General features: G+C 47.5%; 1 protein-coding gene across 1 annotated transcript in view; it reads left to right on the plus strand.

Annotated features, from left to right (window-relative positions):
• ctbp2a (C-terminal binding protein 2a) overlaps positions 1-18,633 on the plus strand; it is a 66,112-nt gene that overhangs the window by 44,678 nt on the left and 2,801 nt on the right. The window contains exons 3-9 of the mRNA XM_079758467.1: positions 7,763-7,917; positions 10,722-10,866; positions 12,131-12,337; positions 16,006-16,220; positions 16,893-17,023; positions 17,400-17,527; positions 17,883-18,027. Coding sequence (XP_079614593.1) covers positions 7,763-7,917; positions 10,722-10,866; positions 12,131-12,337; positions 16,006-16,220; positions 16,893-17,023; positions 17,400-17,527; positions 17,883-18,027 — 1,126 coding nt within the window. The remainder of the gene's footprint in view (positions 1-7,762; positions 7,918-10,721; positions 10,867-12,130; positions 12,338-16,005; positions 16,221-16,892; positions 17,024-17,399; positions 17,528-17,882; positions 18,028-18,633) is intronic.

Consider the following 18,633-nt stretch of genomic DNA (forward strand, 5'->3'; position numbering starts at 1 on the left):
CTGTAAATTCTCCTTTCTCTCCCCTTCACTCTTTTACTTTGTGTTAAAAATATCATTTTTTCTGTTCTTTTTTTGGGGGGAGCTCAGTTGTGTAACCTCTTTCCTGTAATTCTCCTCCGCTTCTGTCGCTCTCTCCATCCGGTTTCCTCTCTGACCCCGTTCCTTTTCAGCTTTTTTGGCTCTTCTCTCCGTCTTTCCTCTCCTCTGTTTCAGCCCCCCCCCCCCCCCCGCTTTCTCCCCTCTTGGCCGCTTGTGCGGGGTGGGGGGTGGGGGGGGGGGGGGGGTGGGTGATAAGTGTGGAGGAGGGAAGCCGAGGGGAGCACAATCAGGGTCTTTGTGTGTTGAGGGTGAGGGCTGGGGGAATGGGTTGTGGTGCTGGTTGTGGTGGTGCTGGTGATGGTGGTGGGTAGGGTGTGATTTTGTAAGGGTGAGAGTGGGGTGTAGTGGGTTGGGGTGGGGGGGTTTGAACCGAGCCCTGATAAAGGGAAAGGAGAAGGGTGTGTGTGTGTGTGTGTGTGGGGGGGGGGGGGGGGGGTTGGAAGGCAAGTCTGCCAACCATTGGAGGAGATTAAAACCCCCAATGCTTTTTCTCTCCAAAAATACCAGGGGTTATTAACACATTCTCAGCGGTGAACGGCAGCCCTGAATAACGCATGCATCCATGCACACACACTCTTATTTTCTGTACAGCTTTGTTCCCGATCTCTGAACACAGACTGTTAGATATAGACCCAGAGAACCTGTAGAACGCTGACCTTGGAACATACGCCCTGTGTGTGTGTGTGTGTGTGTGTGTGTGTGTGTGTGTGTGAGACACCGGCTTAATCTAGTGCTCTGCTAGGATGCTGGCTGAGTCTCTGTAGCAAATACAGAGGAAACGCCATTGAAAGAACCTTAAAAAAGAGAATGTTCCCAAGTGACCGGGCACGGTGACCACAGCGCGCTGCTCTCACACTTGGAAGCCATCCTCTGGAGTCTCTAGCAGAGAAGGGGAGAGAGGGAGAAGGAGGGAGGGAGAGCGATGCAGAGGGAGCTGCAGCAGGGGTTCAACACAGGCTACAGCACAAAAGCCGTCTGATGTCTATAAATAATGTTACTTTTCAACCCTTTTCTCGCCCAGCCATAAATCCCACCGTTTCGTTTTATCAGATCAGCCTCATAGGCGTTCGACCCCCACCCAAATCTCCTTAACCCCCCCTACCCTCACCCCCCTGACCCATTGCTGGGCCCGGGACGCCCAGGTTGGGGAGTTGCTAGGTAACCAAATCCAGCTGTGGATGAAAAAAAATAAAAAAGGAAAAGAAAAAGAGGCTTGCATGAGGCCAGTTTCTTTTTTGGCTGTCAACTGCAGGGAAAAGTGGAACAGCCTTCTGTGAACGCTCACTCTGCTCTGCAGACTGGCCGGGCGCAGCAGCAGCAGGAGGGGGGTGGGGGGCCGGGAGTGGGGGGGGGCTGACATCACCCGCGTGGCTGGAAAGAAAAATGCACCACATTTCCTTTTGTTTTGCCACTTTTATTGTTCCAGTGGCGGGGCGAGCGATTGGTGTGAGAGCGGCCGTGGCATGCATCACCCTGGTGAGTAATTCAGCCCGTGGCCGCCCGCCCTCCGTCATCCCCCCAACCAGCCAGGGAGAGTGGGCAGCAGCAGTGGGAAGAGCAGGGGCGTGTGCGTGGGTGTGTGTGTGTGTGTGTGTGTGTGTGGTTTGTGGTGAGGGTGTGTGTACATATGCATCTTTGCACGCATGATATATTCATGCATTCACCCAAATGTGTGTGTGTGTGTGTGTGTGTGTGTGTGTTTCCCTAGCAAGGGTTGACTATTAAAGGTCAACATATCACTGTGGAAACTCTGATTCAAATTGAGAGTCTCCAGTGCAACTCGCTCACTGGTTGGTGAGTAAAATGTGTAGCAACACGTTTTAATGAAATTTGAGGCAGCAGTACAATATGGGATTATTCAATAGTACTCTTATTCAGCGTACTATTCGCAGGGGTTACATGGAGTTTGCTTTTGATAATCCAGAGCCCTGGCTTTTGTGTGCGTGTTTTGCGATGAACTTCCCGTCTAAACGCTATCCCAATGAGAAAAAGGCAAAACACGATTTCCAAAACGTGTCCGAGAGTGGGTGTACAGGAAATAGAGATACCTGATTAAGTGCGTCATTCTGAAACACAATTTCAAGATTGCCCCCTAGCCAAATAAAATAGAATAAGATGTGAGCGCTGTCATTGGCTCGACGCAGTGAATGCGTGTGCTGTGTTTTAGCAGAGAAGAACTCCTGTCCCTTCTGAAAATCGACTTATTGTTTGGCAGCTTAATAAGTCCTGCTCCCCTCGAATGCAACAACAGATCGTATTTACTGAGGGAACGGCTCTTTTTCTCTGCAAACTCAACTCCTTTAATTTATCCGAAAAAAAGGACAATCTATTTTTGTCATCGCTATCCAAATGGGCTTTTTAGTCGTGAAAACATCTGTAATCCATTTGCGGTCGAGAAAAAGCGCAGGCTGGCCGTGCCAGAATCTTTCATACTCTGCAGGGAATCATGTAGAATGTTATTAGCGTCAGCTAAAGCGCGGTTTAAAACCCTAGTCCCATTTCAGGTCCTTTGGAGCTGATGTCAGGGGGCCGTTTGGGGCGAGACGGTTGTCTGCACTGCAGCCGTGCCCCAGCGGACCTCCGCTCTACCACGGTGAGGCCAGCCGTTGTCCCCCCACCACCCCCAAGAATGCACTTATGGGCTCGTATAGCGATCTCGGTCGACAAATACTTTGGGTCCAATAACAGGAAAATGGCACGGCCATTTTGAGTTTCCATTGAAAGTTCCGTTGGCTAATGCATCCTTCTGTAAACCATAGAACTATAAAGTTCTTTTGTCTTTTTAAACTGGTGTTGTTGCTGCTACTTGAGAACACAGAACCGTCCTTCAGGAGAACATGTATCCATTGTTGACTTTGGTAAAGCAAGATGAATGTTTTACCGGGGCTTTTTTATGTCCTCTCCTTGTCCAGCTGTGTTTAGTCAGAGGGGGTCTGCACTCTCTCTGCTTTCCTACGGCCCAGGTTCTGGTTCTGACTGGGAGGGTGGGGGGAGAGAGAGAGAGAGAGAGAGGAAGAATGAGAGAGAGAGAAAATAGAGGGAGAGTTGTAATGTTTACACATTACTATCAACACATTGCTCAACCCAGTCTATAAAGAGCAGAAGGTAATTATTACTACTTTATTGCATTATTCGTCACTTGCACGGCAATATGAATTAGTTTGCATGTCATTCCAACAAAGCACCTTTAAATCAAATCACAGCAAGGGAAAGGGACTGCTTAGAGCGAGAGAGCAAGAGAGAGAGAGGAAAAAGCTTGCTCAGAGACTGAGAGAGAGAGGCAAGATGCAGCGTGGATGGAGTGATTGAAATAGATGGTTATGGAGACTGAAAGGGAGAGGTGGGGGAGAAAAGGGGGCAGAGAAGACAGACGGAGAGAGCGAGAGAGGTGGAGCGCATCGGAGCAACAGTGAAACTCCTGGGAGAGCAGCTGTAACATACCAGTCCCTCCAGGAGAGGTAATCTAGTTTGCTCATGGCCTGGTCACTGGCCTGGAGGCACTGAGGATGTGCCCTCACACCGGCTGTGGTTTGTGTGTGGTGGGGTGTACTGTACGTGGGGCTGGTGTGTGTAGTGTGATTTGTGGTGGGCTGGATGGTGGGGGCGGGGGGATCACAGGGCTCCTGGTTTTTCATATTTGCGAGTGGATGCGAGAAGCATCGCCTCAGCCGTTCCTACTTTGTGTTGACCCTGGGAATCGAGTGCTTTCCAGGCGTATATACATGTACTCATTACAGAAATCCTCTTTATTTAATTGTCTATTTGGTTCATTGTACGGATCTGTGTAACAGCATAAAAAGAACATAAAACGCTAAAACCATCAAGTCACAGAGCAGGTATTAGTGATTAGGGTCCCCAGCTTCATTAGGACCTGATTAGCCCGTGAGTCCTGGTGTATTTAACGTAGCGCCGCCACATCCAGCTCGTCTGGGCCCCAGAGAGAGGCTATAAGCCACCGGGAAATAATTACTCAACATTGCCTTGACCCAGTTCTCCGAATGACGCCGCCTCATCCAGAGGCTGCCCTGTTTCTCCAGACACGCACTTGCATGATTCTGCTTCTCTTGGAGGAGGATTCTGTTGCCACTCTATTTCGTTGTATATTTTTTAGTTTGTGTGTCTTGTGTTCGGGTGTTTCTGTGCTAGTTAGTCATGCAAGAATGAAGCAGTGGTTTAATGGAAAGTTGTGAACGTCCAGGTGTGTTTGGCTGACATCCCCCCCCCCACCCCTGTACACGCACACGCACACACACACACAGGCACACAGGCACGCACACCTGCACACCTGCCTTCCTTCAACAGCCTGACTCTGCTGAAGAGTAACAGACAGAAAGTGGTTGAGAATGTGAGAATGGCTTTTGCAGCAGAATGCTTCATTAAAACAAGGTGAGGTGGAGGCACCAACACATTCCTCCACAGTGCAGGCATGTTTTTTAATCCTGTTTTTGTGTATATATATATACATATTAAAAAAGTCCCCGACTTGTTTTGCTTTTCCACCCGTTCTCTGCTTCCACCCTCATCCCCCTGTTCTCACACCTATTTTCTTTCCTATTATTGTGTTCCTTTACTTCTGGCCTTCGTGTTTACCTTTCCACACTTCCTCTGCACGTCCCTCCTGCTGCAGTGGTTTTATGCGCTATGCACACAGGGCTCTTTACCATCGTTTTGCCGTTGTTTTCGCAAAGCTGTTTGTGCTTTGCCTTGCCCACCTGCCTGCTTTGATGGCCAGAGATAATGAGCCTGTGCATTTTCCTACACATGTTGGTTTATTTGCATATAAACACGCTTCTTCAACTCTCCACCACTGTCCTCCTCTTCTCGCTGTAGCGCACGTGTGTGTGTGTGTGTGTGTGTGTGTGTGTGTGTGTGTGTGTGTGTGTGTGTGTGTGTGTGTGTGTGTGTGTGTGTGTGTGTGTTATCCCACAATATAATAGTGTATGAATGTGCAGTTGGCCTTGCTTCACCAGTCTCTCTCAGACGGTTTAATCGGAACGGAGTATAAAAGTGGTAATGGACTAAAGGTGTGGAATTTACACTCATACAGCCCCATCACACTACATTACAAAGCCAGCAGCATGGTGTAATTTGTTCATTTCCCTTGATATTTTGAATGCCGGTCAATGGATATTGATTGATCTCTGCAGGATCCAACAATGATCACCGCCATCAGGGTAGCTCTCACAGGATTTGTCCCATGTTCCATCTTGTTTTACCCATGTTCTACCTTTATTTGTCCCATGTTCCATCTTGTTTTACCCATGTTCTACCTTTATTTGTCCCATGTTCCATCTCGTTTTACCCATGTTCTACCTTTATTTGTCCCATGTTCCATCTTGTTTCACCCATGTTCTATCTTTATTTTCCCATGTTCCATCTGGTTTTACCATCTTGTTTATCTCATGTTCCATCATGTTTTTCCATCTTGTATTCACATGTTCCATCTTTTTTTCCCACGTTCAATCTTGTTTTTCAGCCATATATGATTTCAGTGTGAGCCGATGCTTCAGATTTAATTGTGTTAGACTGTCAAAGATTTTTCTGATGGGAGCGTAATTGTTTCCTTGAGATGTTGCACAAAAGCAGGGAACATTGCCTTTTTTTTTAACGACAGCATGAAAAGGCAGTAAATTGCTCTTTAGATTTCTGCCATGTTGGCTGGTGCATTTGGTGCATTTTGTAGGTTACGACCTCCTAATAATAGTGTTTGTTTATTCAGGGGAAAAAATACGTGCACTTTTCCCTGTGTATACATATGTGGAAGTGCCTTCTGTTTTGCATGTTCTGCTTATCATTCTTACAAAACTGCTGGTGTTCCCTGAAATGGAAAGGAGGATGAAGAGAACAAGAAAAATGGAGAGAGAGAGTCGGACAGAGACAGAGAGAGAGAGAGGGAGAGGGAGAGAGAGCGAGGGGGAGAGAGAAAGAGAGAGAGAGGGCAAGCTTTGATGTCCTCCCCAGCAGCACAGATGCCACTAAATAAAATATTTCATAATCCTGCCCAAATCCTCTAATCACCATGACAACAGGCAGCAGGGAGCCAGGGAGTGGCGTAGAGAGCACCCTCCCTTCTCTGTTCCCATGCACTCCCTGCTACTCCTCTCTTTAAAACAATATGGAGTTGATCTGGGTCCAAACACACGGCCCAGTGTGTTTCCTCTCTCTTGTAGTACTAGTGTTTCCACACTCCCACTGTACCGAGTGTATCGCTAAAGGGCATCACATTTATGCAACAGAGATATTGTGATCGCATTGGCCATCTCCAGTAAGATGACCCGATCCCATCAAAGCAAGCATGTGTGTGCACCTATCTCCCGAGTTATTGCACATTGTTATCATTCTGAGAGCAAGAGTGACAATATCCATGACAACGGTGTGCCAGAATCTATATCCATTTATTCCTCCTATAGTCTACACTCAGACAATGCAAGGAGTTGAACACCACAGTGTATATATAGTAGGCAACACACACACCCACAACCATGCATCGGTAACATTGAGATGACTGCAGGTAAGGAATGACATAGGAAAGAAGAAAGACTTTGAGTGCAACCCGTGAGAAAAAACATAAAGGGGCCAAACGGCTGAAATGCTGGTGGTTTTAGGCAGTTCTGGAGCTCAGTGCCGCTCCATCAGCCAAATGCTGTCAGTCCATTCACTGTGCACAGGCGGTAAAGGAGAGACACAACACACACACACACACACACGCACAACACGCTCATACCTTAGACCTGCCAGCCTCTGTGTGGTGATTGGATAATGGATGCAGTGACCTCATGGGGTGAAAGGACCTGTTGCCTGGTAACAGTGTTTGTAGCAGCAATCAGACACAAGTGAGGGGGCTTGTATTTTATCAGCTTGGATGTGTGTGTGTGTGTGTGTGGGTGTGTGGGTGTGTGCATGTGCGTGTGCGCGTGCGTGCGTTTGATCATCAATATGTGTTTCTGAATGTTTGTGTTTGATCATAAATGTGTATGTGTGTGTGTTTGATCATAAATGTATGTGTGTGTGTGTCCGTCAAAGAGGAGCACATTTGTGTTGATATTGACCCATGTTGGAGTTGATTACAATGGTTCAAAGTAGAAAGCGGGTCAATCCCAGTATATACTTTATTGACCTGCGTGTGTGCGCATGTGCGTGTGTGTATCCATGTGAGGACATCATCTTCCCCCCCACACTCCCAAGCCAGTGTACTACTGCTGTGGAATACCAAGCTAGAAAAATACACATGATGTTCAAACATTTCCTCCCGCTGTGGCTTTAGATGTTGTTTTTGTTCCTGCCCACACATCACCTCTAATCTCCCACCGCCATGTGCTCCTCCACACCTGTAGGCTAACTCACATAGGCTAACACGTAGGCAAATAGATGCACGCTCAAGGCTGCAGGCTAACGCACGTAGGCTGGCATATGTAGGCTAATTGATTTACGCTCACGGCTGTGGGCTAACACGTATGCTAACTCATCTATGCTAGCTCATGTAGGCCTACGCCTAGAGAATCAGAATCAGAATCTCTTCATTGTCATTGCACAAAGTGCAACGAAATTGGGGTAGAGGCTCTCAAAATAAGTGCTTTTTTAAAAAAAAGATTTATTTTAAAACAAAAAAAGGCTATCTCATGTATGCTGGCCCATCTAACCCCTGCCCCCCTTCACTCTCCAGGTATCCGGCCCCAGATCATGAACGGGCCCATGCACCCGCGCCCCCTGGTGGCGCTGCTGGACGGGCGGGACTGCACAGTGGAGATGCCCATCCTTAAAGACCTGGCCACCGTGGCCTTCTGCGACGCCCAGTCCACACAGGAGATCCATGAGAAGGTACGAGCCCACGGCGCCTCGGAATGATCTTTTCCATTAGATTTCATCGGCATTAGTGAGGGGCCAATATAGGAGCCGCTTTGAAAGGGCCATGGGACTGTGGCAAGACGGATCGCTGTTTAATTGCATGTTTTGCATTTGTCCAGGAGCAGAAATGTCTCTCTCTCTCTCTCTCTCTCTCTCTCTCTCTCTCTCTCTCTCTCTCTCTCTCTCTCTCTCCCCCCCTCCCTCTCTCTCTCCCGCTCCCCCTATCTCTCCCCCCCTCTCTCTCTATTTCCCCCCCACACACTTCCTCGTTCTCTCTCTCTCTCTCTCTCTCTCGCGCTCTCTCCCCTCCCTCCCTTCCTCCCTCCCTCCCTCCCTCCTGTGTATTCTCTGTGAGTGGGTAACAGCATTGCAGCGTGTTGTTAACCCATATCAGCCCATTTCACCCCCCCCCCACCCCCAACTCCCACTCTGCCGTCAATTTGCTGTAGTCTCAAGTAAGGAGGGAAAGTGCTGGTGATGGAATTGCATTATAATTACACTGGGCAGCTAGAGCTGTAAACGGTGCAGTTAGTTGTCCCATGCACTGCCTGCCAAGCGGGAGAGGACAGCTACTTATTTGCGCCTCCCTGGAAGAGACCAGACACCTTTAGCCTTGTGTAGCAAAAACTAAGCAGATACGATAAAGTGCAAAATAAAACAATCTGTAAATGTTCATTACATTACATTACACTGTGTTTGGTTAATGCATGTCAATATTATGCTGTGTATGAAATAGCGATCAAGACATTGCGTGGATAATAATACAATTCCATAAAAGCTAGTGGCCCATATTTTCTGTTGGATGTGTCATCATATATATAGTTGTAACTACCTAACACAGCAACCGACATTTATGAATGTGGGTGCATGGAAACAAAACCCTGGCCTTTGTGCAAGCTTTCTGCCGTATCTCTAGTGTATGCTGTCCCTTGCATCACACCCACCAGTGAAATGTTCTGTAAAGGCAATCCAGTACAAACAGGACCTTCTGGACACACAGATACCCGTCCGACACGCCCACGGTCAGCACACAGCCACACAATAGGAGCCCTGTACACGGACACACATGCTGCTGCTGCTGCACGCACACATCTTCTGTCCCTCTCTTTCTATCTCGCTCTGTCTCTCTCACGCACACCCGCATGCACACACACACACGCACCGTCGCAATCACAGAGGTGCCCAAGGCAATAGATGTAAAAGTCGGATCTGTTTGAAGACTACTCATACATACCCCACTCACACAACACACACTCACGCGTGCACGCACACACACAATACACCAACACTGTGCATACACAATACGCACGCATGAACACAGAAAGAAAATGGATGTCGGAGCTTGTATTTCTGTTTCTACGTTCATTGCCTTTGGGAGGATTGGGGAGCAGGCGAGACAACCAGGCTTGGTATACCAATATCACCTTTATTTGCTTCCCTCTCTCCTTTATGAAAGATATAATCACCTGACCATGACTATAGCTGATAACAGTGTTGTGCCAGACTGCAATCCTCAAGGGGCGGGCCTGTGAAACCCATGGAGATAAATAAAGAAGAAGCTCCCCTATATGTGATTTATATAGAACTGAACTCCGGCGGGGTAACGAATGTCATTTCACAATGACTCGCCAGTTCTAAAATGTTGGATGGACAGTTGTGTCTTTTGGAAAGACTCAGCAGCCTGTTAGTACCCAACCTAAATAGATCATTGAACCAATAGGTCTATACAAGTTGTTCTGCTGTTGCTCCCCACTCCCCATTGTCTCGTGCATCAGTCAGCCTCTTACCCTGTTGATTTATAACGGTGTTCCCAGCGACTAGTGGAGCCGCGGAACACTTAAAGCTCACGTGATGACACCGGGGCATGTGCAAAGCGTTAGCCTTGAACGTAGCCTCCAGCATTGTGACGCTCACTTTCTCTTTGCATGTAAATTTACCGCTGTGTTTAGAAAATCCTGGTCAGGTTACTGCAGTTTATTGTGTGGTATGTGGATATAAACCTCTTATTTATTTACCCACTCTGGTTTTCCAGCATTATTCGGCAGTGCATTGCAAGTGTCAAAGTCAATCTTTTGTAGCTCTGCTAGTACTATAGGTCAGGTTCACATACCGTAAATAAAACTGCATTTTCTGTAAGCCGCAGGAGTGTTAAAATCTGAGTGTATGTATCAGAATGACACAAATTTGCTGCATCCGATTACACAGCTTTGCCCACAACCCCAATACTAACATGCAGCCTACCACCCAATGCTGGTATGAAACCGTAACGATATTGTTTTAATACATTCATGGGGCCGCTACCACACCACTGGCCGGTCAACTGACAGTTGAGTAAGCAATCCGGAGTAACTGGAGATAACGCAGATTCAAGCTCTTATAAATCCCCTGAACTTTCTGACAGATTTAGAAACAAGGCATCTTTTATTTGACAAGCACTTTTCGAAGCAGAGGCTTTGAATTATCGTCCATGGACTGGGAGCGCATTGCGGAAAACGGCCTTCCATATTTTTTTCATCATTATGAAGTAAACTGTTGGTTCAGTGCGGAGAGTCCCTGCACGGCATTTATAGTCACTGTTGCGTTGCTAGATTACAGTTAGCAATATCACATTTTGAGGCCCTTCATGCAGAGCTTCAACATGTTGGAGGTTGGCGACCAAACTCTGTATGAACTATGTGCGATGGCTATCATGACAGATTGTTTTGTTTGCGCTGGCTCAAGTAGTTAATTGTATTAGAGTATAACTGAGGTTTAACGCCGTCCTCCTGGCCCTCCAGGTGCTGAACGAGGCGGTGGGCGCCATGATGTACCACACCATCACGCTGACCCGCGAGGACCTGGAGAAGTTCAAGGCGCTGCGCATCATCATCCGCATCGGCAGCGGCTACGACAACATAGACATCAAGGCAGCCGGGGAGCTGGGTAGGAACTCATACACACACACAGAGACACTAAGAGAGACACACACACACACACACACACTAAAAGAGACACACACACACACACACACACTGAGACACACACACACACACACACAGACACTGAGACACACACACACACAAACACACACTAAAGAGGCACACACACATACACACACACACACACACACACACTAAAAGACACAAACACACACACCCCAATAAAATGTTTTAGATATATATATATATATATATATATATAAGATTTTATTGGGGACATCCCTGCAATCGCCTTGTCCCCTGCTGAAGCCCACTTACGGGCTGCGGCCCACAGGTTGAAAACTGCTATAGTTCCCCCAAGGGGAATTCTGCAATCTTTCAAGGGCCAAGACCTGTCATGCCTCGCTAGTCAATGAGGCAGGAACGTGACCGTGGATAGGCCGGACATACGGTGGACCAAAGAGAGACTGCAAAGGAAAAATCTTAGTCCAGGAGGTTTAACGCACTATGTATGTAGACAATATATATATTTTTTATATATATAAAAAGTAAGACGTAAAGATAATCTGATATAATGTCAGTGGTAACATATGCAGAACAACAACAGTAAATAATAATTTTAGATTCCCATTTAGATCTGAAACCGATTGTATTATACTGCTCTTATGCAGTTGTGTAGTTCTTATATCATGATAACACAAAATAAAACTATTTATGTATCCAACAAAAGTACTTCTTATGGTTTCTCATAAAATGGGGAAACAATCTGACAATATTAATAACAGAGCTAGAAATAAAAAAACCCAATAGACTAAAAAAATGAAAAAAGGAAGATAAAGATCACAAGGCAACAACTATTACAATATCTCAATCTACTCCACTAGAATATTGTATCAAGTAATTGAATTAAGAGATCAGATAAGCTTTATTAATTCCAGATGGAAATTAACGAATATAACAGTCGAACCACTCTCTAGAGAGGGAACCTCTCTGAGGTTCTGGGTTTGAAACCCAATGTCCACTGCCCCTGTCCTGTACCCATTGAGCAAGGCACCTCACGGTGAGGCGTCTTGCTCATTAGGTACAGGTAGACAGTGAGGTTTGAACACCAATGAGCACTGCCCCCTGTCCTGTACCCATTGAGCAAGGCACCTCAACCCTCATCTAAACTTCCCCCTCCATTCACGTTTAAAAAGCGATTCGTTAAACAACTAAAGCAATAACTTACCCCTCTCCTTCCCTTGGGATGGTTGTGTGTTCCCCCCCAGGCATCGCCGTGTGCAACATCCCGTCAGCGGCGGTGGAGGAAACGGCCGACTCGACGCTGTGCCACATCCTCAACCTGTACCGGCGCAACACCTGGCTTTACCAGGCGCTGCGCGAGGGCACGCGGGTGCAGAGCGTGGAGCAGATCCGCGAGGTGGCGTCGGGGGCTGCCCGCATCCGGGGGGAGACCCTCGGCCTCATCGGCTTTGGTGAGTAGCGGGGCAAACCAAGAGGAGAGGGAGCATGAAGGGTAGAGGAGTGTAAAGGGAAGAGAATAAAGAGTAGAGGGAGCATGAAGAGTAGAGAATAAAGAGTAGAGGGAGCATGAAGAGTAGAGGGAGCATGAAGAGTAGAGAATAAAGAACAGAGGGAGCATGAAGAGTAGAGGGAGCATGAAGAGTAGAGAATAAAGAGTAGAGGGAGCATGAAGAGTAGAGGGAGCATGAAGAGTAGAGAATAAAGAACAGAGGGAGCATGAAGAGTAGAGGGAGCATGAAGAGTAGAGGGAGCATGAAGAGTAGAGGGAGCATGAAGAGTAGAGGAGTGTAAAGGGAAGAGAATAAAGAACAGAGGAGCATAAAGAGTAGAGGGAGCATGAAGAGTAGAGGAGTGTAAAGGGAAGAGAATAAAGAACAGAGGAGCATAAAGAGTGGAGGGAGCATGAAGAGTAGAGGAGTGTAAAGGGAAGAGAATAAAGAACAGAGGAGCATAAAGAGTAGAGGGAGCATGAAGAGTGGAGAATAAAGAACAGGGAGCATGAAGAGTAGAGGGAGCATGAAGAGTGGAGAATAAAGAACAGAGGGAGCATGAAGAGTAGAGGGAGCATGAAGAGTGGAGAATAAAGAACACAGGGAGCATGAAGAGTAGAGGGAGCATGAAGAGTGGAGAATAAAGAACAGAGGGAGCATGAAGAGTAGAGGGAGCATGAAGAGTGGAGAATAAAGAACACAGGGAGCATGAAGAGTAGAGGGAGCATGAAGAGTAGAGGGAGCATGAAGAGGAGAGGGAGCATGAAGAGGAGAGGGAGCATGAAGAGTAGAGGGAGCATGAAGAGGAGAGGGAGCATGAAGAGGAGAGGGAGCATGAAGAGTAGAGAATAAAGAGAAGAGGGAGCATAAAGAGGAGAGGGAGCATGAAGAGTGGAGAATAAAGAACAGAGGGAGCATGAAGAGTAGAGGGAGCATGAAGAGTAGAGAATAAAGAACAGAGGGAGCATGAAGAGTAGAGGGAGCATGAAGAGTAGAGGGAGCATGAAGAGTGGAGAATAAAGAACAGGGAGCATGAAGAGTAGAGGGAGCATGAAGAGTAGAGAATAAAGAACAGAGGGAGCATGAAGAGTAGAGGGAGCATGAAGAGTGGAGAATAAAGAACAGAGGGAGCATGAAGAGTAGAGGGAGCATGAAGAGTGGAGAATAAAGAACACAGGGAGCATGAAGAGTAGAGGGAGCATGAAGAGTGGAGAATAAAGAACAGAGGGAGCATGAAGAGTAGAGGGAGCATGAAGAGTGGAGAATAAAGAACAGAGGGGGCATGAAGAGTAGAGGGAGCATGAAGAGTAGAGGGAGCATGAAGAGGAGAGGGAGCATGAAGAGTAGAGAATAAAGAGAAGAGGGAGCATAAAGAGGAGAGGGAGCATGAAGAGTGGAGAATAAAGAACAGAGGGAGCATGAAGAGTAGAGGGAGCATGAAGAGTAGAGAATAAAGAACAGAGGGAGCATGAAGAGTAGAGGGAGCATGAAGAGTGGAGAATAAAGAACAGAGGGAGCATGAAGAGTAGAGGGAGCATGAAGAGTGGAGAATAAAGAACACAGGGAGCATGAAGAGTAGAGGGAGCATGAAGAGTGGAGAATAAAGAACAGAGGGAGCATGAAGAGTAGAGGGAGCATGAAGAGTGGAGAATAAAGAACAGAGGGGGCATGAAGAGTAGAGGGAGCATGAAGAGTAGAGGGAGCATGAAGAGTAGAGGGAGCATGAAGAGTAGAGGGAGCATGAAGAGTAGAGGAGTGTAAAGGGAAGAGAATAAAGAACAGAGGATCATAAAGAGTAGAGGGAGCATGAAGAGTAGAGGGAGCATGAAGAGTAGAGAATAAAGAACAGAGGGAGCATAAAGAGTAGAGAATAAAGAGTAGAGGGAGCATAAAGAGGAGAGGGAGCATGAAGAGTAGAGAATAAAGAACAGAGGGTGCATGAAGAGTAGAGGGAGCATGAAGAGTAGAGAGTATAAAGAAGAGAGCATGAAGAATAGAGGAGTATAAAGAGTAGAGGGAGTATACAGAGGAGAGCATGAAGAATAGAGGAGCATAAAGAGTAGAGGGAGTATACAGAGGAGAGCATGAAGAATAGAGGAGCATAAAGAGTAGAGGGAGTATACAGAGGAGAGCATGAAGAATAGAGGAGCATAAAGAGTAGAGGGAGCCTTAACAGTAGATGAAGTGGAGGGAGTATAAACAGTAGAGGTGGGTAGCTAGAGTAGAATGGATAACGAGGAGAGGGAATTACATAGGAGGACTGGGCTGCATTAGTTAAGTCGATGAGGCGATCTACAGAAAACGTATCAAATCCTATCATTTAAGGCATTTATCAAGTACAAATACAAAACATTTGCTGCTTAACGCTTCAGGAAGTCAAGTACTTTGTTCATGGATAATTTTATAATGAAAACTTATATTATTCATGGCTACTTGTCAGATAATGCAAGCACAGACATCTCGTGGCATGAGCCTTTGATACTATTTATTGTATTCATTGGATGAAATAACTAGATTATTCGACTGAAAATAACCATTGTTTACAGCCCTACATGATGTTGTATTGTGTGAATTTGTGCACATCAATACCTGCACAGGACTTTCATGTAACGAGCGAAAGAGTAAGATTGAATCTTCAAGGTGAAGTTAGGTAGTTAAATGAGAAGCATATAAAAGTGTGTATTGCTACACAGTCCATGGCTGTACGTAACTTTCATGTATTGAGCGTCTATAGTGGATAGTGACTCTTCAAGCCAAGGTTAGATAGCTGCTGATAGCTCCCTATGTCTTGTTTCCCTTTGATACGTACCATTGAACTCGGGAAGGTTCTCCTTTAATGCAGAACAGCAGGTTATTTTTCCAGTAATGAACATACTATGGAAAATCCTGCAGTCTTCTACACATCGTGCATTGTTCCGCGCTGAAGCTAATCTTTTCCTTAAGCTAGCTTTATTTCATCACAGCTTGTGGTTCTGGGCAGTATGGATTTCCGTGAGTTGTGAAAAGCTCGAGGCCACCAAAGGCCCGCAACACCAATGTAGAAGTGGCATTGAGACTACCATCGACGTGTGTATTTTAGTCCTAGCAGATTTCATGCAGATTGTCTGTTTCTCCGCATCTCTTGGTCTCACTACGTTACGACTGCAGCAGTGTTACAGGGAGTGGTACAACCTCCTCATTAATGCCAAACCAGACATTTTTCTTTTGAGCAAATATTACACCATACCCCTAACATATACTATACTAACATTAAGAATCCGTAATTGATTAATATTTGAGTGGTCTTGGCAGTGCTTAAATGGAGGAAGTTGAGGAATAGGTAGGCCTATGGCCTTCTATGTCTGCTCTTGAATTTGGTCGGCAAATTCATTGAATATGAATGTTTAATGTTGTGGCGCATCAAAGCTAAATTAATTGCAAGTCACCCCCGTGAAAGCATTGCAGCAATCCAAAGTGTACTTTCATAAATCAGCCATTTTACCAGCCGGAGTGGAAAGTCTACCGGCCAAGCCATCCGTATTATATTTTAATGATGTGATTTTAACATTTTAACCCTGTTGCAATATATGGTCGCCCTGAATTAGCGTTGGGTCCCAGTAATGACCCCCATGTCCTGCTGTGCTCCCCAGGTCGCTCGGGCCAGGCGGTGGCGGTGCGCGCCAAGGTGTTTGGCTTCAACGTCATCTTCTACGACCCCTACCTGCAGGACGGCCTGGAGCGCTCGCTGGGTGTGCAGCGGGTCTACACGCTGCAGGACCTGCTCTACCAGAGCGACTGCGTGTCCTTGCACTGCAACCTCAACGAGCACAACCACCACCTCATCAACGACTTCACCATCAAACAGGTGGGAGAGTGGGAGTGGGCCTGTGGGTTGGATAGAGAGAAGAAGAGTGCACAGGCGCAGGCACACACAAACGCACGCAGACACACACGCACGCACGCAGGCACACACACACGCACGCACGCAGGCACACACACATGACACACACACACGCGCACATACATGCATACATACAAACACACAGGCACACACTCGCTCTCGTACATCTCAGTACCTCGTGAGTCCTGGACTCTTAGGAGATTTCTGGGGTAAATGCACTCTCACGGCAAGCCCCTTGAGCAAGGCTGCCCCCTACAGTTCACTCTATGAACTGCACGCTCTCTGTCGGCTTTTGAAAGGGAATGGAGCTCTTCCGTGTCGAGACGTAGACCCTGTCGCTTTGCTTCCTTTTTGATGCCTAATACATTGGCGGTACATCAGACCCCACATGTTTCCACTACATGCTCTCTGTGAAAAACGTCTTCTGCTGCTCTAGGTTCCTGTTGTACCAAGCCAACAGGAACCATCTGGAGAGAGACGGAGCAAAAATCCAAACCAGCCGGCAGCTGCTCACAGCGTCACTGCTTCCCAGTCCTCTCAGCTGTAATTACCCCGAACCGCTACTGACGGTTTGTTTTGTTCCCTTCTGTGTGTGTCTGTGTGTGTGTGTGTCCGTGTGTGTGTGTCTGTGTTCAGATGCGTCAAGGCGCTTTCCTGGTGAACTCTGCGCGGGGGGGTCTGGTGGATGAGAAGGCCCTGGCCCAGGCCCTGAAGGAGGGCCGGATACGAGGGGCAGCCCTGGACGTCCATGAATCCGAACCATTCAGGTAGGGATCATCCAACCAGGCCACTCTTTCCCCACCTCAACCGGCCAATGACACTGGTCCAATGAGCCACTGAGCCACTCTAGGCACAGAGCAATGGGAATTGGCTTGAGAGAAAAACCAACATGAACTTACAGTGATGCCACGTGTCTGTCCCCATGTTTGCACGTTTACACTAGTGCTGCTTACGAGGCACACACTGGCATAAGGTTTGGGGTTTTGTTCTGTTTGCTGCGGAGACGCATCGTTTTTGGGGGGTGTTGAAGCTTATTCTTGCATGATTCAACAACACTTGAACCCTCTCTCTCTCTCTCTGTCGGTGTCTCTGTCTCTCTTTCTGTCTGTCTCTGTCTCTCTCCCTCTGCTGTCCTGTGTCTAGTTTCAGCCAGGGCCCGCTGAAGGATGCCCCCAACCTGATCTGCACGCCGCACACGGCCTGGTACAGCGAACAGGCCTCGCTGGAGATGAGGGAGGCCGCCGCCACCGAGATACGGCGAGCCATCACCGGTAAACTCACGCACGAACACACGCACACACACACACACACGCAAAAACACAAACACATATAGACGCACGCGCACCATTGCACCCACATGCACAAGCAAACACGTGCACACCGGCACTCACACACAGACCCCTACATACTCCATACTACATACTCCCACACGCATATGCAGATTTACACACAAGATTGTTCTCACAGACACACAAACAAGATCGTTGTCACATACACACAGAGATACACATACACCCAGACACTCATTCCACTGTACTATGCATGACCGAGTCTTGCATTAATTCATGCTCATGCAATCGCAGGGGATTATTAATCTACTTTGTTATTTAACCACCACAAACACAGGCCGCATCCCTGACAGCCTACGGAACTGTGTCAACAAAGAGTTCTTTGTTACCACGGCGCCCTGGGGGATGATGGAGCAGCAGCAGCAGCAGCAGCAGCAGCAGCAGCAGCAGGTTCACGCTGAGCTCAACGGTGCTGCCTACAGGTAGGACATGGCATTACACCAGCCCGGGCAGGTGCTCTGACACAGGAGGACCGCCCCCCAGAGGCTCCCAGACTCCCTGGTGTGGGCGGTCTGGCCCAGCTCCCAGTAAACATGTGTGTCATGGGGACGGGGGGAAGAGTCTATTTGTTCACATTGCTGATGTTCTTGTTTGTTTTGTTTTGTTTTCTTCAAAAATTCAAGGGAGCGTTTATTTTTCATTCTGGCACACAAACCTCAACCACAACAGTGACTTGGATGTGGCCCCGAGCCATTGTATTCCCCGTTAGCCGGGGCTCTGACATTTTCCTCAGTCTTCTCCACTGTCTCAACCGGACTCAACTGCTTTTCTTACACAGCCGAGTCAACCAAACCATGGTACAGGCCATAGCAACGGGGGGAATGCAGGACAAATTATATACCTAATTCTCAACCAGGTAAATGAATGCCAAGATGTAACCATGCAACCGAAAATAAACACACACAATGTCGGTGCAAGCCACTGACACGTGTAGCCTGTCTCCCCTTCACCCCTTCCCCCTCCCCCAACCCAACCCCCCCCCCCCCCCCCCCCCCCCCCCCCCCCCAACTCAACCCCACTTCTTGCCG

Source organism: Pollachius pollachius, assembly GCF_949987615.1.
Source record: "Pollachius pollachius genome assembly, chromosome: 2".
In the NCBI taxonomy this organism is placed as follows: domain Eukaryota; kingdom Metazoa; phylum Chordata; class Actinopteri; order Gadiformes; family Gadidae; genus Pollachius; species Pollachius pollachius.